The sequence below is a fragment of the Scyliorhinus canicula genome, unplaced genomic scaffold (assembly GCF_902713615.1).
Source record: "Scyliorhinus canicula unplaced genomic scaffold, sScyCan1.1, whole genome shotgun sequence".
In the NCBI taxonomy this organism is placed as follows: Eukaryota; Metazoa; Chordata; class Chondrichthyes; order Carcharhiniformes; family Scyliorhinidae; genus Scyliorhinus; species Scyliorhinus canicula.
In genome coordinates, this window is record NW_024055867.1 from 11 (window position 1) to 27,020 (window position 27,010).

A 27,010-nucleotide genomic window follows, 5' to 3' on the forward strand; every position below is an offset into this window, starting at 1 on the left:
CCCCCCCCCCCCCCCCCTCGGTCCGCGCCCCCCCCCCCCCCTCGGGTCCGCCCCCCTGGGTCCGCCCCCCCCGCCCCCCTTGGGCCCCCCCCCCGGGTCGCCCCCCCCCCCCCCCCCCCCTGGACCGCCCCCCCTCCTCGCCCCCCTCCCCCCACCCCCTCGGCCCCACCCCGCCACCCCCCCTCGGCCCGCCCCCTCGGCCCGCCCCTTGACCCCACCCCCCCTCGGCCCGCCCCTAGCCCCCGCCCCTTGGCCCCCGCCCCTCGCCCCCCCCTGCCCCTCGGCCCGCCCCCTCGGCCCCCCCGCACCCCCCCCCCCCGCCCCTCGGCCCCCCCCCCCCCCCCAAGGGCGCCGAAGTTCAGCTTGCCCGGGGCGCCAGCAACCCTAGGGCCGGCGCTGTTTGTCAAGATGCTCCTTAAACGTCACTATCGTCCCTGCTTCCACCACCTCCTCCGGCAGCGAGTTCCAGGCACCCACTACCCTCTGTGTAAAAAAACTTGCCTCGTTAATCTCCTCTAAACCTTGCCCCTCCCACCTTAAACCTATGCCCCCTAGTAATTGACCCTCTACCCTGGGGAAAAGCCTCTGACTATCCACTCTGTCTATGCCCCTCATAATTTTGTAGACCTCTATCAGGTCGCCCCTCAATCTCCGTCATTCCAGTGAGAACAAACCGAGTTTATTCATCCGCTCCTCATAGCTAATGCCCTCCATACCATGCAACATCCTGGCAAATCTCTTCTGCACCCTCTCTAAAGCCTCCACATTGTAAATCGGGAAATTTCTCTTTCTGCTGAGGGTAAATTGAAAATTTATAAAATGAGATTGAGAGGCTTTTGCTCGGCAAAGACAGAGAAGGTTATGGAACCCAGGCGGCGAGATAGAGTTCAGCTCCAAATCATCTGCAACCTATTGGAATGGTGGGAGAGTACAGTGTAGAGGGCTAAATGGTCACTTCCTGTGTACTCTGACTTACACATCACTTAAGTGAGGACTTACTGTAGTCTGTGTGTGGTGTCGATTATTCCATTCATTCCGTAGGTTTGTTTTGTTGCCTTATGGCTTCAGGGTAGATTTTGTTGTTCTTTTATTCACACTAACACTGTTTCATAATAATAATAATCTTTATGAATGTCACAAGTAGGCTTACATTAACACTGCAATGAAGTTACTGTGAAAATCCCCTAGTCGCCACATTCCGGCCCCTGTTCGGGTACACAGAGGGAGAATTCAGAATGTCCAATTCACCCAACAAGCACGTCTTTCGGGACTTGTGGGAGGAAACTGGAGCACCCGGAGGAAACCCACGCAGACACGGGGAGAACGTGCAAACTCCGCACAGACAGTGACCCAAGCCGGGAATCGAACCTGGGACCCTGGCGTTGTGAAGCAACAGTGCAATCCACTGCGCTACCGTGTTTGCACCTCGAGCTATTCTTGATTTGGCAGAATATCAGGAGAGGTCACAGCCTTCGAGTCTCGCCCAGAATAATTAAAGCACAAACCACTTCCTGTTTCATGTTCAACATGTGCGGTGCAGATTCTCAGCAAGGTGGAAGATCACCAGTCTCTGAAGACAGATCAATCTGTTTTCCAACACTGTTATTGGTGCTGTCTCTGATTGGCTTAACATAGATTGGCTTAATATCCCAACCTGCTTCACCCCAAAGAGCGTTACCAAAATCTGATACAGAGTCACGTGAGGAAATATCATGGACAGGGTCCAATCAAAAAGCTCGGTCAAAGTTTGGTTTTAAGGAGCATCTTAAAGAAAGAGAGAGAGGGAGAGAGACAGGGTAGTGGGGAGATTTAAAGGGGGAATTCCATAGATTAGCATCTTGGCAGTTGAAGGCATGGCCTCCACTTGACAATGGGGGTGGGGGGGGGTTCTGTTCCTCTGCACCCCCTCTCCCTCCGGACTGGGGGGTGTGTTCTCCTGTACAGTCCGGAGGGAGAGGGGGTGGAAAGTGTGGTTGCGTTCCGCTGGGGCTACGTGCAAGACGCCAGGATTGGTGGAACACAGAGATGTTGGAGGCTCATGGGGTTGGAGGAGGTTGCAGAGATACAGAGTGCGAGGCCGTGAAGGGATTTGAAGACGAGGGTGAGGATTTTAACATGAGACGGTGGACAGTCCAGGACCCAATGCTGGCCAGCGAGCACAGGGTGCGATGAGTGAACGGGACTCTCTGCGTGCTCGGATTCAGGCAGCAGAGGTTTGGACGAGCTGAAGTTACGGAGGTTGGGAGCTAGGGGACGAGGCAAGGGAAACATTGGAATCATTGGGTTTAGAGGATGAGGAGGTGAAGGTGTTGAACTTAAAGGTGCGCTGTACCATTTCTCTATTCTGCTGCTTTTAGTTGAGAGATTTATTCCACATGCTTTCTGAAACGCACAGACCCATTGCCAAATGGGGAACAGACGTCCAACGGAAGGAATAGAATTCCGAAAGAATTCCTAGAGAATGTACGGAACTGAGGGGTATCTCAAAGCCTCGGAGGAAACAAGAAGAATCTGCCCCTTAAAACCCCAATTGAATGAAAGATGCCACTTTGGTGAAGTGACGTACGACTAGAGTTCACTCAGGGCATCAATCTGTTCCTCTCTTGAGGAGTTTCGTGATATTGCTTTGTCCTCTTTTTGAGGGGAGGGCGAGTGTTGAACTTTTTTTTTGAAACAAAACAACCCTCTTAATCTCCTTCCATCTGACCTTGTGGTTGCAGTCTCCTTTTGCGTAGCTGAGCGTGTGAGGCAGCCTTCCTGCTGCAGTGCCCTCCTCTACTTCCTTTTCAACAGATGTACCATCGCATTACCTTTTTGAAAAGAAAAAAAAAGCCACACCCACACAAAAGGAAATGTGAGCACGTATCAGCGAGCTGAATTCTGCGGGGACCAAGGGACACGTGACACGTTTCATTCTGCCAGACGATTATCAGATACGCCCGGCGGGATTTCATTTCCCCGTCCGGCTTCTCCAACGATGGACGGGGAGGGGAATTCAGCCTCTGCCGCGGCAGCCCCCGCTGCCAATCCACTGAAGGCTTACAAGTGGGTCACGGCCACCAAGGCGAATGCGAGCAGGAGGGAGGAGGACGAGGAACCGGCAGCCCCGGAGGGGAGAGGGGGACCTGACGGGGGCTGCTGGAGGTGCCGAGGCTTCCCTGCAGGAGGGCGCCCAAGGGCAAAGGTCCCCAAAGCTGGAGGGGGGCAGGAGCGCCACCGACACGGAGGGCACCAGCGCCCCGGACCATCCAACCCCCGGGGAGGCGCAAGCTGTGCAGAGCAAGGGGGACAACCTGTCCACGAAATCCAGCCACCAGCCATCCCAATCCACAAGGGTTCCTGGAACTCTGAAGAAGGTGAAGTCCGATTCGGCCGTCAGGTTCCGGAGATTCCTGACTTCGGTTTCAAGTCGATTGTCTCGCAAGCGTTCCTTCCAGGAGTCAGCGCAGGATCAATCCCAGCAAGGTACCGTCCTGCATCATTATGTTGGTATCAGGTGTGTTTGTTTCTTTCTGGGATCTTGCGCTGAGCGCTGATGCATTCCAGGGTGCTGGAGGTTGACCTAAAGGGGGGCATATTCCTTGGGTGGGGGTGGGCACGTGGGGGTGACTTCCCGCGACCCCATTGGTGTATTTTGGGAGAAAGATGGGTCTGAGCCAATCCGCAGAATAGCCGAGGGATCCCCCAGTTGATAGACCCCTGTCCTTCCACACAACAGTGGGGGGACGCTGGGGACTACCCAGAGTTTGCCATAGGCATTGGAGTCTCAATTAAAAAAAAAAATTCAATCCTCACCCATGACCACCCGACACCAGGAGGTGGGACAAGAACCCGGAACGCGCCGGGAAAAAACTCAGCCGACCTGGCGGCTTCCGTGGAGACAGAAACAATCTTGTCATTTCAGGCTGACGCCCCTTCATGAGAATTCTGGTGACACGGCAGCGTCCAGGCCTAAAGTGCGCGTTCTGTTTCTCACCACAGTTGTTGCCTGCTGAGCGGTTCCAGGGCCTTTGGTTCTAATCTCAGATTTGCGGCGCCTCCAGTATTTTGCCGTTGTAAGTGGAGGCGTGAGATTGGCGCTGGTTTCTTTCCTGGAAAGCCCGGAGTGAGGGGTTAAGAAATAAGTTTCATTTGTATAGCACCTTCCGTGACCTTGGAACGTCCCAAAGCGCTTTCTGGCCACTTTTGGAGTGTGGTCACTGTTGTCATGTGGGAAACACAGTGGTCGATTTGTGCACAGCAAGCTCCCACAAAACGGCAATGAGATCATCTTTTTTTTCGAAGTATCGATCGAAGGATGAACTTTGACCTTATACTGGGGATCATCTCCCTGCTTCTCTACAAAATCATGCCATGGCGTCTTTTATTTCCACCAGTTTAAGGTCTCACCTTGCAGAGTCTCATCGGATAGACAGTGCCGCAGACGGTGCAGAACTCTCTCGGGGCTCAGGGCACCAGTAAGGTTGAAAAAAATCAGGAACCCCCCCCCCCCCCCCACCCGCGAAGCCTGACCTACCATCTACAAAGCACCAGTCAGGAGTGCAATGGAACACTCCCCACTGCCCTGGATGAGCGCAGCTCCAACAACACTCAAGAAGCTCAACACCATCCAGGACAAAGCTGCCCCGCTTGATTGCTCCCCCTTCCACAAACGTTCACTCCCTCCACCGAACAATGGACAGCAGCAGCCGTGTGTACCATCTACAAGATGCACTGCAGTAACTCACCAAGGCTCGTTCCAACCCCATGACCACTACCATCTAGAAGGACAAGGGCAGCAGATACCTGGGAACCCCATCACCTGGAGGTTCCCCTCCAAGCCATCATCCAGACTTGGAAATATATGATCCGTTCCTTCACTGTCGCTGGGGCAAAATCCTGGCACCCCCTCCCTAACAGCACGGTGGGGGCATGTACACCACGCGGGCTGCAGCGGGTTCAAGAAGGCGGCTCACCACCATCTTAATTTTCAAAGGAGGTTGGTTGGGTAATAAAGGCTGGGCTAGGCAGCAACGCCCACATCCCATAAATGAATAAAGAACAGATGAAAGTGTCAGCAAGGCGGCGTAATTGTAAGAGATAAACGTTGAGATAAGCAATGATTGTAGTAGTGAAGGAATAAAACATAGAGGCAGGAAAGACTGCGACAGAGAGAGGGATGTGAGGCTCGAGGTGAGAGGGGGAATTATCTATCAGCACAGAGTTGGTTACCCTTGGGTTCTCCTCCCAGTGGTGAAGTCCCTGACCTTTACCACCTTCACCCGAGAGGCTGTGAGGCCATAGAATCCCTACAGTGCAGAAGGAGGCCATTCGGCCCCTCGGGTTTGCACCGACCCTCTGAAAGAGCACCCTACCTAGTCCCACTCCCCTGGTCCTATCCCCGTAACCCCACCTAACCTGCACATCTTTGGACTGTGGGAGGAAACCGGAGCACCCGGAGGAAACCCACACAGACACGGGGAGAATGTGCAAACTCCACACAGACAGTCACCCGAGGCCGGAATTGAACACGGGTCCCTGGCAGCGGTGCTAACCACTGTGCCCCCCCCCCCCCCACACAAGTGCTAGTGGAGCAATTAAAGTGTTCAGGACTAAGATCAATAGAGATTTGTTTTGATAATCGAGAGATAGGGAGGAAAGGCGTGGACAATGGAACAAAGAAACAAGCCAGCCTGGTCTGATTGCATGGTAGAGCCTGACTCAAAGGGCTGAATGGCCTCCTCATGCCCTTAAAGAAACAGCCAACTGGGCTTTAGTCTGATGCCTGAACTGTCAAACCAGGAGCGATCCGTTAATTCAGCACAAAACAGGGGGCTGCAGAATGTGCTGACGTTTTCATCTGTTGGCATTGACCTTTAGAATCGACTCATTTTGCAACGAGTTCGGTTAAGAGTGGCGACGGAGCCAATAAAGTTCACATACTGTAAGGGAGAGAGTCAGGTGCAGCTCTCGAGCTGGTCCAACTAACCGGCAGGAAGAGGGTGGGTGGTTAGCAGGGAAAGGGAATTTAAAAACAGAATCTGAAAATGAGGCGAAGCTTAGGAGCCAGATCAATCGCTTCTCGGAAGAAAGAATATTCTGTTTTGTTTAAACTGAAACAATTCTCCAGTAATCTCCCGTTGAAGAGACTTTGCAGCGTTTCAATGTTGATCTCTTGGCTCCACTCAGTCTGTGTTAAGTGAATAGCAGATGGATGAGATTAATGAAACTCAATGGGTCAGAGCTGTGATGGGACAGCCGATGATTTATCTGCCTGCATTCTGCACATTGCGCCTTCTGTGTGGGTGGCGACTGAACCCTTGAGTACCCACTGCCTTGATAGAGTCTCCGACTGCTGCGCTCTGTGAAGATCTCCACATGCTCAGTCCCAATATCCCACTTCCAACACTTCCAGAGAATCTATTGAATCCCTAAAGCGCGGAAGGAGGCCATTCGGCCCATCGACTCGACACCGGCCGTCCGAAAGACCTACCTAGGCCCACTCCACTATTCCTGTAACCTCATCCAACCTGCACGTCTTTGGACTGTGGGTGGAAACCGGAGCACCCGGAGGAAACCCACGCACACACGGGGAGGACGTGCAGACTCCGCACAGTCACCCAAGGTCAGAATCGAACCTGGGTCCCTGGCACTGTGAGACAGTGGATTCCTTTGATATTCTTACCACTCACTGTATTATGACACCTCCCAGTGCTTTGCCAGGCCTACCCTAAAATGAAAAAAAAAGACAGATTTTCATTTATATAGCGCCTTTCTGGGCCTCAGGAATCCCATAGTGCTTACAGCCAATTGAAGTATTTTTGAAGTATTTACACGCAGAAAGCTTCCACAAACAATGTACCAAATAATCTATTTCTGCAATGTTGATTGAGGGATGAATGTTGGCCAGGACAATGGGGAAATCCCCCCCCCCCTGCTGTTCTTTGAAGGGTGGAATTTTCCAGCCATTCACACCAGTGGGATTTTCCGGTTCCGCTAACGTGGAACCTCCCCGCAGCCGGTTCCCTGGTGGCGGGGTGGGCGTGCCCTGCACAGGCCCGCAGACACTGGCAGGACAGGAAGATCCCACTGGGCGGACAATGTCTTGCCACACCTGCGACGGAACACGATAATCCCGGCCGAATAGTGCAACGGGCCCTTTTATTTTCACTTCTGATCGGGTCTCAGTTCAACGTCTTGTCTGAAAAGTGGAGCCTCTGGCAGTGGAGCACTCCGTCTGGGACTGTCAGCGTGGGTTCTGTGCTCGAGGCTCTATAGTAGGGGCATAAACTCATAATTCTGTCCTTTGTAGTGCCCCCCCCCCCCCCCCCCCCCCAAGCGTGGCTAAGACAACAGGCAACCGTGTATTTTGAGTAAAGTGCAGTGGACACTGATTGATGGTGAGCCACCTTCTTGAACTGCTACAGTCCATGTGATGCAGGTACACCCACTGTGCTGTTAGGGAGAAATGCCAGGATTTTGACCCAGCGACAGTGAAGGAACGGCCGATATATTTCCAAGTCAGGGTGGTGAGTGGCTCGGATGGGAACCTGCAGGTTCCCAGGTATTTAATTGGGGGAGGGGAAATTATACTGCTATTAAACAGGAGCTGAGGAGCATAGAGTGGGAACAGTTGTTCTTGGGGAAATGCACAACAGTAATGTGGGGATTGTTTAAGGAGCACTTGCTGCGAGTGCTGGATAATTTTGTCCCACTGAGACCAGGAAGGAATGGTAAAGTGAAGGAGTCTTGGATGACAAGATGACAGGGGCCTCACGGTAGCATGGTGGTTAGCATCAATGCTTCACAGCTCCAGGGTCCCAGGTTCGATTCCCGGCTGGGTCACTGTCTGTGTGGAGTCTACACGTCCTCCCCGTGTGTGCGTGGGTTTCCTCCGGGTGCTCCGGTTTCCTCCCACAGTCCAAAGATGTGCGGGTTAGGTGGATTGGCCATGCTAAATTGCCCGTAGTGTAAGGTTAATGGGGGGATTGTTGGGTTATGGGTATACGGGTTACGTGGGTTTAAGTAGGGTGATCATTGTTCGGCACAACATCGAGGGCCGAAGGGCCTGTTCTGTGCTGTACTGTTCTAATTCTAATTCTAAGTGGAGCTTCTAGTCAAGAGGAAGAAGGAAGCTTACGTAAGGTTGAGGAAGCAAGGATCTGACTTGGCTCTAGAGGGTTACAAGGCAATCAGGAAGGAACTCAAAAATGGACTGAGAGCTAGAATGGGGCATGAAAAAGCCCTGGCGGGAAGGATTAGGGAAAACCCCAAGGCGTTCTACACTTAGAACATAGAACATAGAACAGTACAGCACAGAACAGGCCCTTCGGCCCTCGATGTTGTGCCGAGCCATGATCACCCTACTCAAACCCACGTATCCACCCTATACCCGTAAACCAACAACCCCCCACCCCTTAATCTTACTTTTTAGGACACTACGGGCAATTTAGCATGGCCAATCCACCTAACCCGCACATCTTTGGACTGTGGGAGGAAACCGGAGCACCCGGAGGAAACCCACACAGAGACGGGGAGAACGTGCAGACTCCGCACAGTCACTGACCCAGCCGGGAATCAAACCTGGGACCCTGGAGCTGTGAAGCATTTATGCTAACCACCATGCTACCGTGCTGCCCAATATGAGAAATAAGAGGATGATCAGAGTGAGAGTAGGGCCGATCAGGGATAGTGGAGGGAACTTGTGCCTAGAGTCTGAAGAGATGAGGGAGGCCCTAAATGAATACTTTGCTTCAGTATTCACTAGAGAGAGGGACCTTGTTGCCCATGAGAACTGTGTGAACCAGGTTAATAGACTCGAACAGGTTGATATTAGGAAGGAGGATGTGTTGGAAATTTTGAAAAGCAGCAGGATAGATAAGTCCCCTGGGCCTGACGGGATATACCCAAGGTTACTACGGGAAACGAGGGAGGAGATTGCTGCTCCGTTGGCGATGATCTTTACGTCCTCACTCTCCACTGGAGCAGTACCGGATTGGAGGGAGGCGAATGTTGTTCCCCTGTTTCAGAAAGGGAATAGGGAAATCCCTGGGAATTACAGACCCATCAGTCTTACGTCAGTGGTGAGCAAAATATTGGAAAGGATTCTGAGAGATAGGATTTAGGATTATTTAGAAAAACATCGTTTGATTAAAGATAGTCAGCATGGCTTTGTGAGGGGCAGGTCATGCCTCACAAGCCTCATTGAATTCTTTGAGGATGTGACAAGACACATTGATGAAGGTTGGGCAGTGGATGTGGTGTATATGGATTTCAGTAAGGCATTTAGAACATAGAACATTTGATAAGGTTCCCCATGGTAGGCTCATTCAGAAAGTTAGGGGGTATGGGATACAGGGAAATCTGGCTGTCTGGATACAGATTTGGCTGGCCGAAAGAAGACAGCGAGTTGTAGTGGATGGAAAGTATTCCGCCTGGAGGTCGGTGACCAGTGGTGTCCTGCAAGGATCTGTTCTTGGACCTCTGCTCTTTGTGGTTTTTATAAATGACTTGGATGAGGAAGTAGAAGGGTGGATTAGTAAGTTTGCTACCGTGCTGCCCTGTCATGAGGGGACATAATTTTAAGGTGATTGGAGGAAGGTATAGGGGAGATGTCAGAGGTTGGTTCTTTACACAGAGAGTGTTGGGTGTGTGGAATGTGCTGCCAGCAGAGGTGGTGGAGCCAGAATCATTAGGGACATTTAAGCGACTCTTACTCAGGCACATGGACAGCAGTAAATTGAAGGGGTGTAGGTTACGTTGATCTTAAATTAGGATAAATTGTCGGCACAACATCGTGGGCTGAAGGGCCTGTACTGTGCTGTACTTTCTATGTATCTGCTGCTCTTGTCCTTCTAGATGGTAGCGGCTGTGGGTTTGGAAGGTGCTGCCTAAGGAACCTTGGTCAGTTACTGCAGTGCATCTTGTAGATGGTACACACGGCTGCCACTGTTTGTCGCTGGAGGAGGTGGTGAATGTTTGTAGAAGGGAGAGCAATCAGGTGGGCTCCTTTGTCCTGGATGGTGTTGAGTTTCTTGAGTGTTGGAGCTGCACTCACCCAGGCAAGTGGGGAGTGTTCCATCACACTCCTGACCTCTGTCTTGTAGATTGTGGAGAAAGATCATTGATGAAGCAACTGAAGATGGTTTTGCCTAGGACACTGCCCAGAGGAACTCCTGCAGTGACGTCCTGGATGCTGAGATGATTGACCTCCAACCACCACAACCATCTTCCTTTGTGCCGGGAATGACTCCAACTAGAGACCCCCCCCCCCCCCCCCCCCCCCCCCCCCCCCCCCCCGATTCCCATTGACTCCAGTTTAGCTCGGGCTCCTTGATGCCATACTTGGTCAAATGCTGCCCTGATGTCAAGGGCAGTCAGTCTCACCTGACTCCTGGCATTCAGCTCTTTTGTCCATGTTTGAACCAAGGCTGTAATGAAGTCAGGAGCTGAGTGACCCTGGGGGAAACCAAACTGAGCATCCGTGAGCAGATTGTTGCTAAGTGCCGCTTGAAAGTACTGTTGATGACTCCTTCCATCATGTTATTGATGGAGAGTAGACTGATGGGGTGGTAATTGGCTGGGTTGGATTTGTCCTGTTTCTTGTGTACAGCACAAACCTGGGCAACTTTCCTCATTGCTGGGTAGATGCCAGTGTTGTAGCTGTACTGGAACAGCTTGGCTAGGGGTGCGGCAAGTTCTGGATACTGTTCAGTGTTAATAGTCTTCAGTGCTATTACCAGAACATTTTCAGGGCCCATAGCCTTTGCAGTATCTAGTGCCTTCAGTCATTTCTTGATATCACATGGGGGGAATCGTATTGGCTGGAGACTGACATCTGGGATGCTGGAGACCTCCAGAGGAGACCGAGATGGATCATTCACTCGGCACTTCTGGCTGAAGGTTGTTGCGAATGCCTCGGCCTAGTCTTCCGCACAGATGTGCTGGGCTCCTCCATCATTGAGGATGGGGATATTTGTGGAGCCTCCTCCTCCAGTGAGTTGTTAGTTGTCCACCACCATTCACGACTGGATGTGGCAGGACTGCAGAGCTTAGACCTGATCCATTGTGCTCAGCTCTGTCGATTACTTGCTGCTTATGCTGTTTGGTACACAGGTAGTCCCGTGTTGTAGTTTCACCAGGTTAACAACTCATTTTTTAGTATGCCTGGTGATGCTGCTGGCATGCTGTCCTGCAACCTTCATGGAAATGAAATGAAATGAATGAAAATCGCTTATTGTCACGAGTAGGCTTCAAATGAAGTTACTGCGAAAAGCCCCTAGTCGCCACATTCCGGCGCCTGTTCGGGGAGGCCGGTACGGGAATTGAACCGTGCTGCTGGCCTGCCTTGGTCTGCTTTAAAAACCAGCGATTTAGCCCTGTGCTAAACCAGCCCCAGTTCATTGAACCAGAGTTGATCCCCTGACTGGGTGGTAATGGTAGAGTAAGGGATACGCCAGGCCATGAGGTTACAGATTGTGGCTGAGTACAATTCTGCTGCCGCTGATGGCCCACAGCGCCTCATGGGTTGCTAGGTCTGTTCAAAGTCTATCCCATTTAGCGCCACATAACAGAATGGATGGTATCCTCAATGTGGTGGTCACTCTTACCCATACTGTCATGGACGGATGTATCTGCGGCAGGCAGGTTGGTGAGGATGAGGCCTAGTATATTTTTTCCTCTTGTTGGTTCCTTCACCACCTGCTGCAGTCCCAGCCTAGCAGCTATGTCATTTAGGACACGGTCAGCTTGGAATGCGGTGGTGCTACCGAGCCACTCTTGGTCAGGGACATTGCGATCCACCACCCAGAATATGTCACAGTGTTCCTCCACGTGCTGTTCAACATGGAGGAGGACTGATTCATCAGCTAACAGGGAATGGTAGGCAGTAATCGGCAGGAGGTTTCCTTGCCCATGTTTGACCTTGAAGCTTCACGGGGTTCGGAGTTGATGTTGAGTACTCCCAGGGCAACTCCCTCCTGACTGTACCCCGGCCTCTTCTGGGTCTGTCGGTGGGACAGGGACAGGACATACCCGGCGATGGTTATAGTCTTGTCTGGGATGGAAACAATGATTCTATGGCTTAATCAGAACGAGGTCAAGTGGTAGATCTGCCCGCCAGGACATGCTGCGCATCCCAATGTCGGAATGTAAACGTTGGTCCAAAGAGAGTGAAACCACGGCAGAGCTGGGATTGGGCTTGAATTTCAGAACATTCCCCAGGAAGTTGACTTCTATCCTGGCTAATCTCAGGATTTCCTGGGCTATATTTATTTTCGTCTGAGATATTTCTTTGAGTAGAAACACCCTCTCGCCAAGGTAGTTTGCAGGTGGATGAGGGTCTTGTGACGCAATGTTTAGTGCCCCCTGTCTCCCAGCCAGAAGCTCCAGGTTCAAGCCCCACCCCAGGACTTGATGGCCACGTTCAAAGCTGAGAGAGACAGATTTTTAATTGGAGAGGGAATCGAGGGTTGTGGGGATTAGGAAGGTGGGAGAGCGGAGTTGAGGATTATCACATCAGATCAGTCACGATCTCATTGAATGGCGGAGCAGACTCGATGGGCTGAATGGCTGACTTCTGCCCCTATCTCTCATGGCCTTACGCCAATGGCAGGCGCTGAGAGTGGGAGAGATTCCTGGTCTGCCATTTGACGGAGGGAAAATTGGAGCAGCCACCATCGCTATCCATCGTCATCCATCGTCCCAAAAGACGTGCTTGTTAGGTGAATTGGGACATTCTGAATTCTCCCTCTGTGTACCCAAACAGGCGCCGGAGTGTGGCGACTAGGGGGATTTTCACAGTAACTTCGTTGCAGTGTTAATGTAAGCCTACTTGTGACAACGATAAAGATTATTATTATTGATCCGGACTGCAACATGCATGCAAAGGTGTCTGTTGCCATGGCAACCAAATGACTTCCATTTCACAAAAGGTAGCGCTCAGAAGGGGGGAGGGGGATGGGGGGGGGGGTAGAGGAGGGTGTGGGGGGGGGGGGAAAGGTGAGGAGAGGAAGGGTGACGGGGAGAGGGAGAGGAGGTAGAGGGGGAAGAGGAGAGGAGGGGCAGGAGAGAGAGGGGGAAGAGGAGAGGGGGAGAGGGAGGATGGAGGAGAGGGGGGATGGGGGAGAGGGGAATGGGGGAGAGGGGGGATTGGGGGAGAGGATGAGGTGAGGGGAAGAGGAAATGAGAGGGGAGAGGGGGATGGGGAGAGGGGGGATGGGGAGAGGATGAGATGAGGGGAAGAGGAAATGAGAGGGGAGAGGGGGGATGGGGAGAGGGAGGATGGGGAGGGGGATGGGGAGAGGGGGGATGGGGAGAGGGCGAGGAGGTGGGGGGAAGAGGAGGGGGGAGAGAGAGGATGGCGAGGTAGATGGGGAGAGGGGAGATCGGGAGAGGATAATGTGAGGGATAGAGGAGATGAGAGGGGAGAGGGGGATGGGGAGAGGGCGAGGCGGTGGGGGGGGGGAAGAGGAGATGAGAGGGGAGAGGGGGAGAGGGGGATGGGGAGAGGGGGGATGGGGGAGAGGGGAGGGGGAGAAGGGGAGGGGGGATGGGGGAGTGGGGGGATGGGGGAGAGGGAGACGGGGAGCGGGGGGATGGGGGAGAGGGGAGGGGGGAGAAGGGGAGGGGGATGGGGGAGTGGGGGGATGGGGAGAGGGCGAGGAGGTAGGTGGGAAGAGGAGAGGAGGGGAGAGGTGGGATGGGGAAAGGGGGAAGGGGGAGAGGGGGAGGGGGGACAGGGACAGGGTGAGGGGACACCCTCTTGGCAGCCAACCTGTCCAAGCCGCTCAGGACGCTAGACGTTTCATTGAGATAATTGGCTTCTAAATATATTTCTCACACAACATCTGGGCCTGCGACGTGAACCGAGACCTGTCTGGTTTCACTGTACAGGACATCAACCGTCAACACCTAGCCACAAATCCTGTGCTGAACACCCCGCTTCTCAGATCTGTGAAAATGAACCAATTAAAATACAAATGTTTGGGCTGTGTTCAAGAAAGGCAGTCTGAGTTACGTGATGACTATTTAACGTAAGCAGTGAATGTTCCAGTCACACACAACCTGCGGTTATAAAGACAAGGGTTTTTCACTGCGGCTCAGATACATATCGAAGGTCAGGGGGCTGGAGATAAGAATAAAAGTATTTCTCCTCCCCCCTCCCCCTGTCTTTGCCTGGATTGTGACCGATCCAAGTCTTTCAATGGGAGGTTAGCTGGGCAAAGGATGAAGCTGGAGAATCCTGCCAGGGAGAGTGAAACCAATTCTTAATCCAGTGAGTGGCGACCACTATCCTAGGGACTAGTGGGGGTGAATGACATAGCTGGATTTAAGCGTAGGTTAGCTGAATGAAGGGAAAAGGCAATAGGATCATGTTGATAGGGTGAGACAGGGTGGGAGCAGGTTCATGTAGAGTACCAACACTAGCCTGGACCGGATGGGCTGAATGGCCTATTTCAGGATTGTAAATTCTGTGTCGTTACGTTTCTGGCCAAACAGATTCAGCCGAGTTAGCTTTAATAGCAAGGGTGGCGTTGTTTCAATAATAATACTTTTGAGGAAGGATTGTGTTTAGCTCAGCCTGTGAAGAAATAGGGTTCTGTGGCTGTTTACCGTTTAACTGTTTCCAAGGACATTGCCATCGCTGACATTCATCACCCAACCCTCGCTGTCCCAGCCATCGGTTTGACACAGTTACCCACTCCAGTTCACAGCCAGCCATGTATATCCCACAGTGACAACGGCGTCAAACTGCTTTTGCTAAAGGTCATTACTGAAGATGTTGGTCTTTCAACAATAATCCAACAGTTTAATGGTGGCCGTAATTCTCCCATTTCGAGTGGAGGTGCTCCCGCCAGCCATTGGGAAAACCAGAGTGTTTCCTGGTGGCGCTGGGAACGCTGCTCATGCGCTATTCAGACGGGCGGGTTTAAGTTGGACTTGAGAGGGGTGGGCCCTAAACCCGCTCCTCAGAATCCGGGGCGTGATTTTTAATGGGCACCTCAATCTCAGAATAATGCTGCACCCCCCCCCCCCCCCCCCCCCCCCCCCCACACACACACACATAAATCGCTGCCAAGACCCCTCTCCCAATTCACTGGCAAGGCCCTCCTACCCCCCCCCCCCTCATGAATCGCTGGCAAGATCTCCCCTCAATCGGGCAGCAGGGTAGCATGGTGGTTAGCATAAATGCTTCACAGCTCCAGGGTCCCAGGTTCGATTCCCGGCTGGGTCACCGTCTGTGTGGAGTCTGCACGTCCTCCCCCTGTGTGCGTGGGTTTCCTCCGGGTGCTCCGGTTTCCTCCTACAGTCCAAAGATGTGCGGGTTAGGTGGATTGGCCATGCTAAATTGCCCTTAGTGTCCTAATTAAAAAAAAGTAAGGTTAAGGGGGAGGTTGTTGGGTTACGGGTATAGGGTGGATACGTGGGTTTGAGTAGGGTGATCATGGCTCGGCACAACATTGAGGGCCGAAGGGCCTGTTCTGTGCTGTACTGTTCTATGTTCTATGTTCAATCACAGACAAGCCCCTCCCACCCTCCGAAGTGAATGATTACCCTGTTATGAGTATACTAGATGTCCCCTCCCTCAGTCCCCCTATTCAGGCCCGCCTCTTGACAGTGCCTTGGACTTCAGGACTCCCTATACTGGCCTCCAGGGAGCCAATGGGGTCCTTCAGGGGAGGTGATGGGCTGGAGGGACCCAGAGTGGGGATTTTTCCCGAGATGGGGGTCGTGTGGCATGTCTTTCCATCGGTAGCCTTGAAAATCATTCAACTGTCTTTCAGCAGGTCAAGTTTCAGTTAAAACTCTTTCCTCTGATGCGTTGGAATCCTTTGATGTCTCTTCCAGCAAAGATATGTCAGCAGAAAGTGAAAGACTTTTCTTTCTAACCTGAAAACTCTTAACTCTCAGCATGCCAATGTCAATGATCTATCAAAAGAAGGTGAACGTCTTCCCTTTAATGTGGTGGAAACCTTTGAAGGGCTTTCTTCACAGTCAAATTCATTGCCCTTTAACCTTTTCAAGCCTCTGTGCGTACTTAGAAGCCTGAAGGATTTGAACTGTGTTGTGTACATTCAATTTCACGGGCCATTGCCTTTTAAAATCTCTTGATTGATGGGTCCCGGCTATTTCAAATGAAGGATTAGCATGGTTTGTTTATATAGCTCTACAGTGGTCCATTAATTCTGAAGTGCTTCCTTTGTTGAGCAGGTGTTTTTTCCGACTGCAATTTAAAAAAAAGTCGCTGACTCCTTGTTCTGAAAAGCTTCTTGGAAAGACCAGGGGCTCTGTTTGAGGGCCGGCTTGGACCTGATCGGGGTCGGTGAAGTGGGCTAGGAGTATCGCAATCGGATCATCAGACCTTTGAGACAGCGAGTTACAGCTTCAGGATCAAAAATGAAACTGGAAACCCAGCCTTGTCTCTGAAAAACATCTCCGTGAAATCAGAACCAATCACCACTGGTTACTGGGCAAAGCACAGCACTTCAAGCCAGTTCATTGGTAACCCGCCAAGCCCATCTAACCACCCATGGCAACTGCGAAAACAAAAGAAAGGGAAGAACAAGGGAATAGACAGGAACAGACGGGGGGGGGGGGGGGGGGGGGCCTTTAGACATTCACCCCCTTCACAGTGGCAGCCATGTGTACTATCTAACAGACAGAACTCACCAAGGTCCCTTCAACCTTCCAAATCCACTACCATCTAGAAGGACAATGGCAGCAGACACATGGGAACAGCACCACCTGGAGATTAAGGCAGCATGATAGCACAGTGGTTAGCATTGTCGCTTCACAGTGGCAGGGACCCAGGTTCGATTCCTGGCTGTCTGTGTGAACTCTGCACGTTCTTCTCGTGTCTGCGTGGGTTTCCTCCGGGTGCTCCGGTTTCCTCCCACAGTCCAAAGACGTGCAGGTTAGGTGGATTGGCCATGATAAATTACCCCTTAGTGTCCAAAGGGGTTGCGTGGGGTCACTGGGTTACGGGTGTGGGACGGAGGGGTGGGCTTAAATGGGGTGCTCTTCCCAAGGGCTGGCGCAGGCTCCATGGGCCGAATGGCCTCCTGTAAATTCTATGTTCTATTACCCTCCGAGTCACTCACCACCCTGACTTGGAAATATGTCGGCCGTTCCTTCACTGTCGCTGGGTCAAAATCCTGGAGCTCCCTCCCTAACAGCACAGTGGGTATACCTACACTCAGGGACCCCAGCATTTCAAGAAAGCGGCTCGCCACCACCTTCTGAAGAGGCAATTAGGAATGGGCAATAAATGCTCGGCCTAATCAGCCACTCCCACGTCCCAGGAAAGAATAAAAGAAGAATTAAAAAAGAATAAAAGAAAACGCTGGATAAACTCAGCACGTCTGGCAGCATCTGTGGGGAGAGAAACAGAGCTAACGTTTCGGGTCTGGGTGACCCTTGTTTCTTTTAAGGGGAGGGGATGCTTTTATATTCAGCTGGATCTCCAGTGCAGGAGGGACGTACCTTATGAATTAATCGGGAACAAGCCCGAAGTTGGGGTTAAGGTGGAGTTAAGATGCTGATCAGCAATTGAGGTCCTAATTGGATGGTAGGACAGGTTTGAGGGACTGAATGGCCTCCTCCAGTTCCCGGGCCGGATTCTCCGGTCGTTGTCGAGCGGAGGGATTGTATACTCCGACGATTGTCAATGGGATTTCCCGTTGAAGCCAGCTCCCCCCGCCCCCCCCCTACCTGCGGACGGGAGTGCGCTGCCCGACAGGAACAGCTAATGGCAAAGGCCGGCAAGGCCTGGCCCCTGTGTTTGTAGTGTCAGAGGTGAGCAGATTGTAATCCACTGAGGCGGAAGGTTTGACAGGACCTCTCCGGTCGCCCGTAACACCCTCACAGGCCCACACTGACTGGAGGTTGGTGAATAATGAACGTGTGAGTCGGAGGGGCCACGAAATGTGACAGGGGCGGCAAAGAAAGAAGTGGAGCCCCTTTCACAAGCCCAACATTCCCACAATGCTTTGTGGTCAATTAAATCTTGTTGATGTACAATAACTGTGTTATTCAAGAAACGCAGCAGCCACAGACACACAGCGAGGTTCCATGTGCAGCAATGACCAGGTTCTGCTGACATTGATTGAAGGTGGGAGTTTGGACAGGAGGTTTCTGGGACACCCCCCCATGCTCGTCATTATCGTGTTCTGGGTCCTTCACAGCCAACTAAGAGGGCAGATGGGGCCTCGGTTTAAGACCTCAACGCAAACAAAGATCGCACCGCTGACAGCGTAGCACTCCCTCGGTACTGACCCTCTGACAGTGCAGCACTCCCTCAGTACTGACTCTCTGACAGAGCAGCACTCCCTCAGTACTGACCCTCTGACAGTGCAGCACTCCCTCAATACTGACCCTCTGACAGTGCGGCACTCCCTCAGTACTGACCCTCTGACAGTGCAGCACTCCCTCAGTACTGACCCTCTGACAGTGCAGCACTCCCTCAGTACTGACTCTCTGACAGTGCGGCACTCCCTCAGTACTGACCCTCTGACAGTGCGGCACTCCCTCAGTACTGACCCTCTGACAGTGCAGCACTCCCTCAGTACTGACCCTCTGACAGTGCGGCACTCCCTCAGTACTAACCCTCTGACAGTGCAGCACTCCCTCAGTACTGACCCTCTGACAGTGCAGCACTCCCTCAGTACTGACCCTCTGACAGTGCAGCACTCCCACAGTACTGACCCTCTGACAGTGCGGCACTCCCTCAGTACTGATTCTGACAGTGCAGCACTCCCTCAGTACTGACCCTCTGACAGTGCGGCACTCCCTCAGTACTGACTCTCTGACAGTGCAGCACTCCCTCAGTACTGACCCTCTGACAGTGCGGCACTCCCTCAGTACTAACCCTCTGACAGTGCAGCACTCCCTCAGTACTGACCCTCTGACAGTGCAGCACTCCCACAGTACTGACCCTCTGACAGTGCGGCACTCCCTCAGTACTGATTCTGACAGTGCAGCACTCCCTCAGTACTGACCCTCTGACAGTGCGGCACTCCCTCAGTACTGACTCTCTGACAGTGCAGCACTCCCTCAGTACTGACCCTCTGACAGTGCGGCCCTCCCTCAGTACTGACCCTCTGACAGTGCAGCACTCCCTCAGTACTGACCCTCTGACAGCGCAGCACTCCCTCGGTACTGACCCTCTGACAGTGCTGCACTCCCTCAGTACTGACCCTCTGACAGTGCAGCACTCCCTCGGTACTGACCCTCTGACAGTGCTGCACTCCCTCAGTACTGATCCTCTGACAGTGCAGCACTCCCTCAGTACTGACCCTCTAACAGTGCAGCACTCCCTCAGTACTGACCCTCTAACAGTGCGGCACTCCCTCAGTACTGACCCTCTGACAGTGCGGCACTCAGTACTGACCCTCTGACAGTGCAGCACTCCCTCGGTACTGACCCTCTGACAGTGCAGCACTCCCTCAGTACTGACCCTCTGACAGTGCAGCACTCCCTCAGTACTGACCCTCTGACAGTGCGGCACTCCCTCAGTACTGACCCTCTGACAGTGCAGCACTCCCTCAGTACTGACCCTCTGACAGTGCAGCACTCCCTCAGTACTGACCCTCTGACAGTGCGACACTCCCTCAGTACTGACTCTCTGACAGTGCGGCACTCCCTCAGTACTGACCCTCTGACAGTGCAGCACTCCCTCGGTACTGACCCTCTGACAGTGCGGCACTCCCTCAGTACTGACCCTCTGACAATGCAGCACTCCCTCAGTACTGACCCTCTGACAGTGCAGCACTCCCTCAGTACTGACCCTCTGACAGTGCAGCGCTCCCTCAGTACTGACCCTCTGACAGTGCGGCACTCCCTCAGTACTGACACTCTGACAGTGCAGCACTCCCTCAGTACTGACCCTCTGACAGTGCGGCACTCCCTCAGTACTGACCCTCTGACAGTGCGGCACTCCCTCAGTACTGACCCTCTGACAGTGCGGCACTCCCTCAGTACTGACCCTCTGACAGTGCGGCACTCCCTCAGTACTGACCCTCTGACAATGCAGCACTCCCTCAGTACTGACCCTCTGACAGTGCAGCGCTCCCTCAGTACTGACCCTGTGACAGTGCAGCACTCCCTCAGTACTGACCATCTGACAGTGCGGCACTCCCTCAGTACTGACACTCTGACAGTGCGGCACTCCCTCAGTACTGACCCTCTGACAGTGCGGCACTCCCTCAGTACTGACCCTGTGACAGTGCAGCGCTCCCTCAGTACTGACCCTGTGACAGAGCAGCACTCCCTCAGTACTGACCCTCTGACAGTGCAGCGCTCCCTCAGTACTGACCCTCTGACAGTGCGGCACTCCCTCAGTCCTGACCCTCTGACAGTGCAGCACCCCCTCAGTACTGACCCTCTGACAGTGTGGCACTCCCTCAGTACTGACCCTCTGACAGTGCAGCACTCCCTCAGTACTGCAATGAGTGTCTTGTCCAAGATGAAATGCTCCCATTGCAGAAGAGTGCTCAACCTTACAGCCCTCCGTTTTGAGAAGCAGGAGATCTAGCTGCTGAGCTACGGTTGCTATGCCAACGCACTGAAACGCCCTCCCCTCATCGGGAAGTGTTTCACACCACTGATAGTTTCTCAGAGTAGAAGTTGAGGTTTTTAAGAAAGATGCAGATGATGTCAATATGGGGCAGGAAATGCCTTGCACGCAGAGCATCTTCAACCTCCTTCCTGCCTATACCGCACCATGGGAGGAGAAGCGAGAGGTGTGACCGCTGCCCGATAATGGGGTGTGTTTCGTGTGCCCTAGGCACTGGGTAGTTGACCAGTCAGGCACAATATGGACACAGGTATCACGGCTAGAACTTAGCTCAACCCAGGTTGAAGATTTGAATCACAGAATCACAACAGTGCAGAAGGAGGCCATTCAGCCCATCGAGTCTGCACCGAACCTCTGAACGTGCACCACCCTACATAGAACCCTCCCCATCCCACCACCATAACCCCGCCTAACCTTTTGGACACTGAGGTGCAATTTAGCGCGGCCAATCCACCTAACCTGCGTATCTGTGGACTGTGGGAGGAAACCGGAGCACCCGGAGGAAACCCACGCAGACACGGGGAGAACGTGCAGACTCCGCACAGACAGTGACCCAAGGCCAGAATCGAATCTAAGTCCCTGCCGCTGTGGGGCGATAGTGCTAACCACTGCGAAGCCGTGAAATAAAAATTTGGACAGGATGTGAACTTAACTATATTCTGTACAGTGAACGCATACAGTATGGTGAATTTAATAATCACATTAAGTACCATCTTGAATTGAGGATGTGAAAACATTGTATTTTAGTTGGGAATGCATTAAAGGAAACCTTGAGCCTTGATGGTCTCTCATGGGAGGCTTTGTTTTATTGCATTACGGGATGTGGGAGTCTCTGGCGGGGTCAGCATTGATTGACCATCCCTCATGTCCCCGTGAGGAGGAGGTGGTGAGCTGCCTTCTTGAACCCTGCAGTCCCTGAAGGTGCACCCACTGTGCTGTTAGGGAGGCAGTTCCAGGATGTTGCCCCGGTGACAGTGAAGGAACGGCCAATATATTTCCAAGCCAGGGTGGCGAGTGGCTTGGAGGGGAACCTCCAGGTGGTGGGGTTCCCAGGTATCTGCTGCCCTTGTCTTTCTAGGTGGTGGAGGTTTGACCGAACAGCTGGTCTTCGCCTGCTCTTCAATTCCTTGTGTTTGTCAAGTGTTTCACATCCTCAGAGATAGTCTCGCAGGTTGGGTCGCCGGGAGCGATTTTAACTCCATCAACCAATCTGCCTCAAACTGCCCGAGGTTCCTTACCTGTCCCAGGTATCGAGCGGCAGGGTTTGAAATGTAAGAAACGTCCCAACTCAGCCCTCGGCTCCCCCCGACGCAATTCAAATTACGGCCTCCGTCGGCAATCATGACGCTGGATGTGTGCACGGCAAGATCCCACAAACAGCAACAGACCAGGGTGAGCGGCTTCGGCCAACAGATAGCTGTCGGCAGCATCACAGACCCCCCCCCCACTCTTCACCAGGGGGTGACCGCCCCCTGCCTGAGTGTCGGGTTAATCACTTTGTTTGGGTTGACGTCATCAGGTCCCACCTCGTGATCTTCCGCCTGTCACAGTTCCTCCTTTTGCAACATCTTCATCGCTTCCAAACAGATGTATCCGATGGTGGCGATAACCAAATCATCTCATTGCTTCTAATGCTCCTATGATTTGTCGCCTGGCCGTTGCTCGTGGCAACGATGTTGGGCGCTCAATCCTCAAATGCTGGATGGGTTGGTAAGGCCGTACATTGTATTGTCCCGACCGTCTCTCCTTGAGCCTCCCATCCCGAATAACAGGCTGCGACTTCCTGGGAACGCCAGTCTCCAGTCGCCACACGCAATGGCAGGAGGAAAGATTCCTTATTCAGTCAAACATTCCCTGAAGTGATGTGTTCCGGACACTGTGAATCCTGGAATTGTGCCCAGGTCACAACGTAATCCCTCTGAGTATGTAGGGGGAGTGCAGCGAGGGTGACAGCATGGAAGGAGGCCCTTCAGCCCATCGTGTCTGTGTCGGCCATCGAGCACCTGTCTGTTCTGATCCCATTTTCCAGCTTTGTGCGCTGTGGTGTTTCAAATGTTCATCTAAATGCTTCTTAAATGTTATGAGGGTTCCCGCCTCCACCACCCTTTCAGGCAGCGAGTTCCAGACTCCCACCACCCGCTGGGTGAAAAGGTTTTTCCTCAAATCCCTTCTAAATCTCCCGCCCCTGACCTTAACTCTGTGCCCCCTGGCCATTGAGCCCTCCGCTAAGGGGAAAAATTCCTTCCTATCTGTGGTAGTATGACTAGAGGTACTACGGTACCTGGGAGTGTGAGCTACCATTGGTGGAGAAGGCTCGCTGCTCATTGGCCCAGGTGTTTGCATTTCATTGGTCGGGACGTAAGATAGCTCCGCCCAATGAGGCGGGGTATAAGAACCCGTGTTTCCCAGCAGCCAACCTTCTTTCTGTACTCGAGCTCGAAACATTTTGTTGATTAAAGCCTTCAGTTCGGACTACTCCTTCGTTTTAGTAGTTATTGATCTCGCATCACTCTCCACCCTATCGATGCCCCTGATAGTGGGTAATGGTGCCCACAGGGCAGGGGAGGGGGTGAGCAGTGCCTCTCATAAGAAGACGTTGAGAGGAGTGGAACTTCCCGCTGACCTTGCGTTCGATCCCGGTGCGGCAACAGGCAGTTTTGTAATTCTCATCCTTGTTTCCAAATCCCCCCCCCCTCGGTGGCGGCGCGGTGGTTCAGCAGTCCGCCCCCCACCCCCGGTGACGGCACGGTGGTTAGCACTGCTGCCTCACAGCGCCAGGGACCCCGGTTCGATTCCCGGCTTGGGTCACTGTCTGTGTGGAGTCTGCACGTTCTCCCTGTGTCTGCGTGGGTTTCCTCCGGGTGCTCCGGTTTCCTCCCACAGTCCAAAGATGTGCAGGTTAGGTGGATTGGCCATGATAAATTGCCCTTTCGTGTCCAAGGATGGTCAGGTGGGGTTTACGGGGATAGGGTGGGGGGGGGGGGGGTGTGTGGCTTGGCAGGGTGCTCTTTGGAAGGGTTAGGCCAGACATGATGGGCCGAATGGCCTCCTTCTACAATGTAGCGTTTTTATGGTTCTATAACCTTGCCCCTCAATGGCTTCGTAATCTCCTCCAGCCCTTCGAGATAACCTGCTCGTTTAGCTCTGGCCTTTTGGGCATCACCAATTACCAACCCTCCACCATTCAGATTGGATTTGTTTATTGTCACGTGTACCGAGGTACAGTGAAAAGTATTTTTCTGCGAGCAGCTCAACAGATCATTGAGTACATGAAAAGAAAAGGAAATAAAAGTAAATACATAATAGGGCAACAGAGGGTACACAATGTAACTACATAACACTGGCATCGGGTGAAGCATACAGGGTGTAGTGTTAATGAGGTCAGTCCATAAGAGGGTCGTTTAGGAGTCTGGTGACAGTGGGGAAGAAGGTGTTTTTGAGTCTGTCTGTGCGTGTTCTCAGACTTCTGTATCTCCTGCCCGATGGAAGAAGTTGGAAGAGTGAGTAAGCCGGGTGGGAGGGGTCTTTGATTATGCTGCCCGCTTTCCCCAGGCAGCGGGAGGTGTAGATGGAGTCAATGGATGGGAGGCAGGTTTGTGTGATGGACTGGGCTGTGTTCACGACTCTCTGAAGTTTCTTGCGGTCCTGGGCCGAGCAGTTGCCATACCAGGCTGTGATGCAGCCCGATAGGATGCTTTCTATGGTGTATTGGCTCCATGCCTGTGACAGCTTCTGAACGTTGGGATGTCCCCTATGACAAGATGCTAACAAAATGCAAGCCTCTCTGTCTTTAATTACAGTGTGTGGATATGCATGAACAATGTAACTATCTGAGATAAGGGGACTGATTTCCCCACCTTCGCTCCTGGGTAATATATATAGCAGCACCTCTGTCTTTTACAAACAGACGAGCGAGGAGCAGGAGTGGGCCACTCGGCCCCTTGAGCCTGCTCCGCCCTTCAATAAGATCAGTGGATACAAAGCCAGCCTCACCAACCTTTCCTCACAAGACAACCCCGTCCATTCCTGGTATTACTCTGGTAAACCCTCACTGAACTGCTTCTAACACATTTGCATCTTTCCTACTTTTCAAGGTGAAGATGCTAATAGGTGTGATGGTTTCTCCTTACAGATGATGTCGATGGAGCAGCGATGCCTGCGACTCAGCCCTCCCCCATATCGCTGGTTCCGTCAGCGGGGGTGCCAGTCTGGGATGTCAATAACTGTGCGCTAGTCAACGGGCAGATGATACTGATGTCGAAGGATGATGAGGTAAGCGGGCACGGACACACCTCCCGTTGAGTGTATGTGCGGAGGTCTTAAACCTCAGTAGGCAGGGCCCCTGCCCCCCCCCCCCCCCAGCCGGGAGGTTTGGGTCCCACTCCTCCTCCAGGACTCGTTGGCCGCAGAAGGGGGTTAAAAATGTGCCCCCATGGGCTGACCATTCGCCTGTTCATCTGCCCGACACTTGCCCCTAGGTGGGTGTAGCTATGAAATAAATGAACCACGGGTGGTGCAAACAAATGCCAAGTATTTAGCCGGGATGTTCATTCACAAAAATTACAGTAATTTTGAAAGTAACCGATACAAGTACTTGAGGTGACAGGCATTGAATCAACAACCTGCATTTATATGGCACCCAAATATGGTAAAAGGTGGCAGAATCTATATCAATCAAATTTAACATTGAGCCCCTTAAGTGAGATCTCGGTCAAAAGGGTCGATTTTAAGGAGCGTCATTATGTCTCCTTTGCTGGCGGGTTTTGCTAATGCCCCTGTGATGCACCTGGTGATGTTTTGCCCTGGTCAAAGGCACTATATAAATACAAATTGTTGCTTTGAATTCTGGATCCTGAGGACTTTGCTACTGCACACGACCCTAAACAGGGTTAAGCAGCTCTGGCTTTGATAGCACGGCGGTTATTACTGGTTAATCTGTAATCCAGAGGCCTGGAGATCACTTAACCATTGGGCTGTCATTGAAAAACCCGCCTGGTTCACTCGTGCCCTGTGAGGGGAGGAAATCCGCCGTCCTTACCCGGCCTGGCCTCCATGTGTCTCCAGACCCTTAACTGCCCCCTTCTGAAATGGCCGGGTGCGACACGTAGTTGTGTGAGGGTGGACGATGGACGCTGGCCATAACCATATCCTGTGACTCATTCGAAAAAGCTGGACGCCCGCTAGTGTAAATCTGAATGAGAGTTTGGCCGTCTCTATCGCAAGAGGGTAACCTTGTCATAGTTGACCCACTCAGCTGCTCCCTCTGCTGTCCGTTGATGACATTACACAAAACAGTCTCCGTGACCTGACCTGGGAAGTGTGAGATGGTGACTTTTATCCGATGGGAGTTGGGCTGAATTGCACCTTTTGCAAGACCTTGTTGCCTATTCAGTGGACACAAAAACTTTAAAACTCTTTCCCTTGTCTTTTATTCCCATTCCGGACTTGTCCCTTCTCCCCATACTGTAAATTTCTCCTGTTCCACAAACCCACCCCGCCTGCAAACTCTGAATCCAGTTCCCGGTTCATCCCTCCCCTCACTCGGTCTCAGTATTTGCAGGCCGTTCCTGGGCCCCACACTCTGGCATCCCCGCCCTAAAACCCCTTCCTCTCCCCCAATCCCTCCTTTACTCTCCTTCCCACAACCCATTCTGCTGGCCAAACTCCCGACCGCCCCCACTTTGAATCCAATTTCTTTCCCGTCCTGCCCCTGCGAAGCATACCTGGGAACATCTTTCCAAGTTCAAAGGAACAATCTTATTTATCAGCACTCCTTTCCTCCTGAAGTATAAATAGTTGTGATATTTGAAATTTGGTATTCTAGCATTTTTCCTGATGAGTCATGGTGAAAAACTTCAACAACATGTCTCTTTTTAAACAATATTTAAATGCAATTTGTTACAGTGGTAGAAATAACACTAATTCTATTGATAATGTCACTAGTTAATAGTAGTAATGTTAGTTATCTGTTCTAACTACTGCTATCTGTTTGTAATTGTAGAGTGCCTGCAGAATTAGACTGAGGACCAGTAGCTGCCTATCTGATACCAGCCTCAATCTATCGCAGAACTGTGGTAAGATTCTTCTCCTCACTCACCACTGCTCAGATTTATTTGTATCATTAAGAGCCTGAAGGGACTAACCGGGCCCCACGGTGTAGGGGGACATGGGGACTGACAACCATCCCTGCAGTACAGAAGGAGGCCATTCAGCCCATCGAGTCTGCACCGACCCTCTGAAAGAGCACCCTCCCCAGGCCCTATTCCTGTATCTCCATCTAACCGTTGGACACTAAAGGTCAATTTAGAACATAGAACATAGAACAGTACAGTACAGTACAGACCCTTCAGCCCACGGTGCTGTGCTGACCATTTAGCCTAATCTAAGATCAACCTAACCTTCACCCCTTCAATTTACTGCTGTCCATGTGCCTGTCCAAGAGTCGCTTAAATGTCC

At 52.4% G+C, this 27,010-nt stretch overlaps 1 protein-coding gene across 1 annotated transcript; it reads left to right on the forward strand.

Annotated features, from left to right (window-relative positions):
- Window positions 1-3,068: 3,068 nt before the first annotated feature.
- On the forward strand, window positions 3,069-26,628 carry LOC119961236 (the record flags this gene model as incomplete). The annotated part of the gene is made up of 3 exons (XM_038788683.1): window positions 3,069-3,465; window positions 24,687-24,826; window positions 26,556-26,628. Coding segments are annotated over exons 1-3 (610 nt in total), but the record flags the coding sequence as incomplete, so codon positions are not given.
- Window positions 26,629-27,010: the final 382 nt, after the last annotated feature.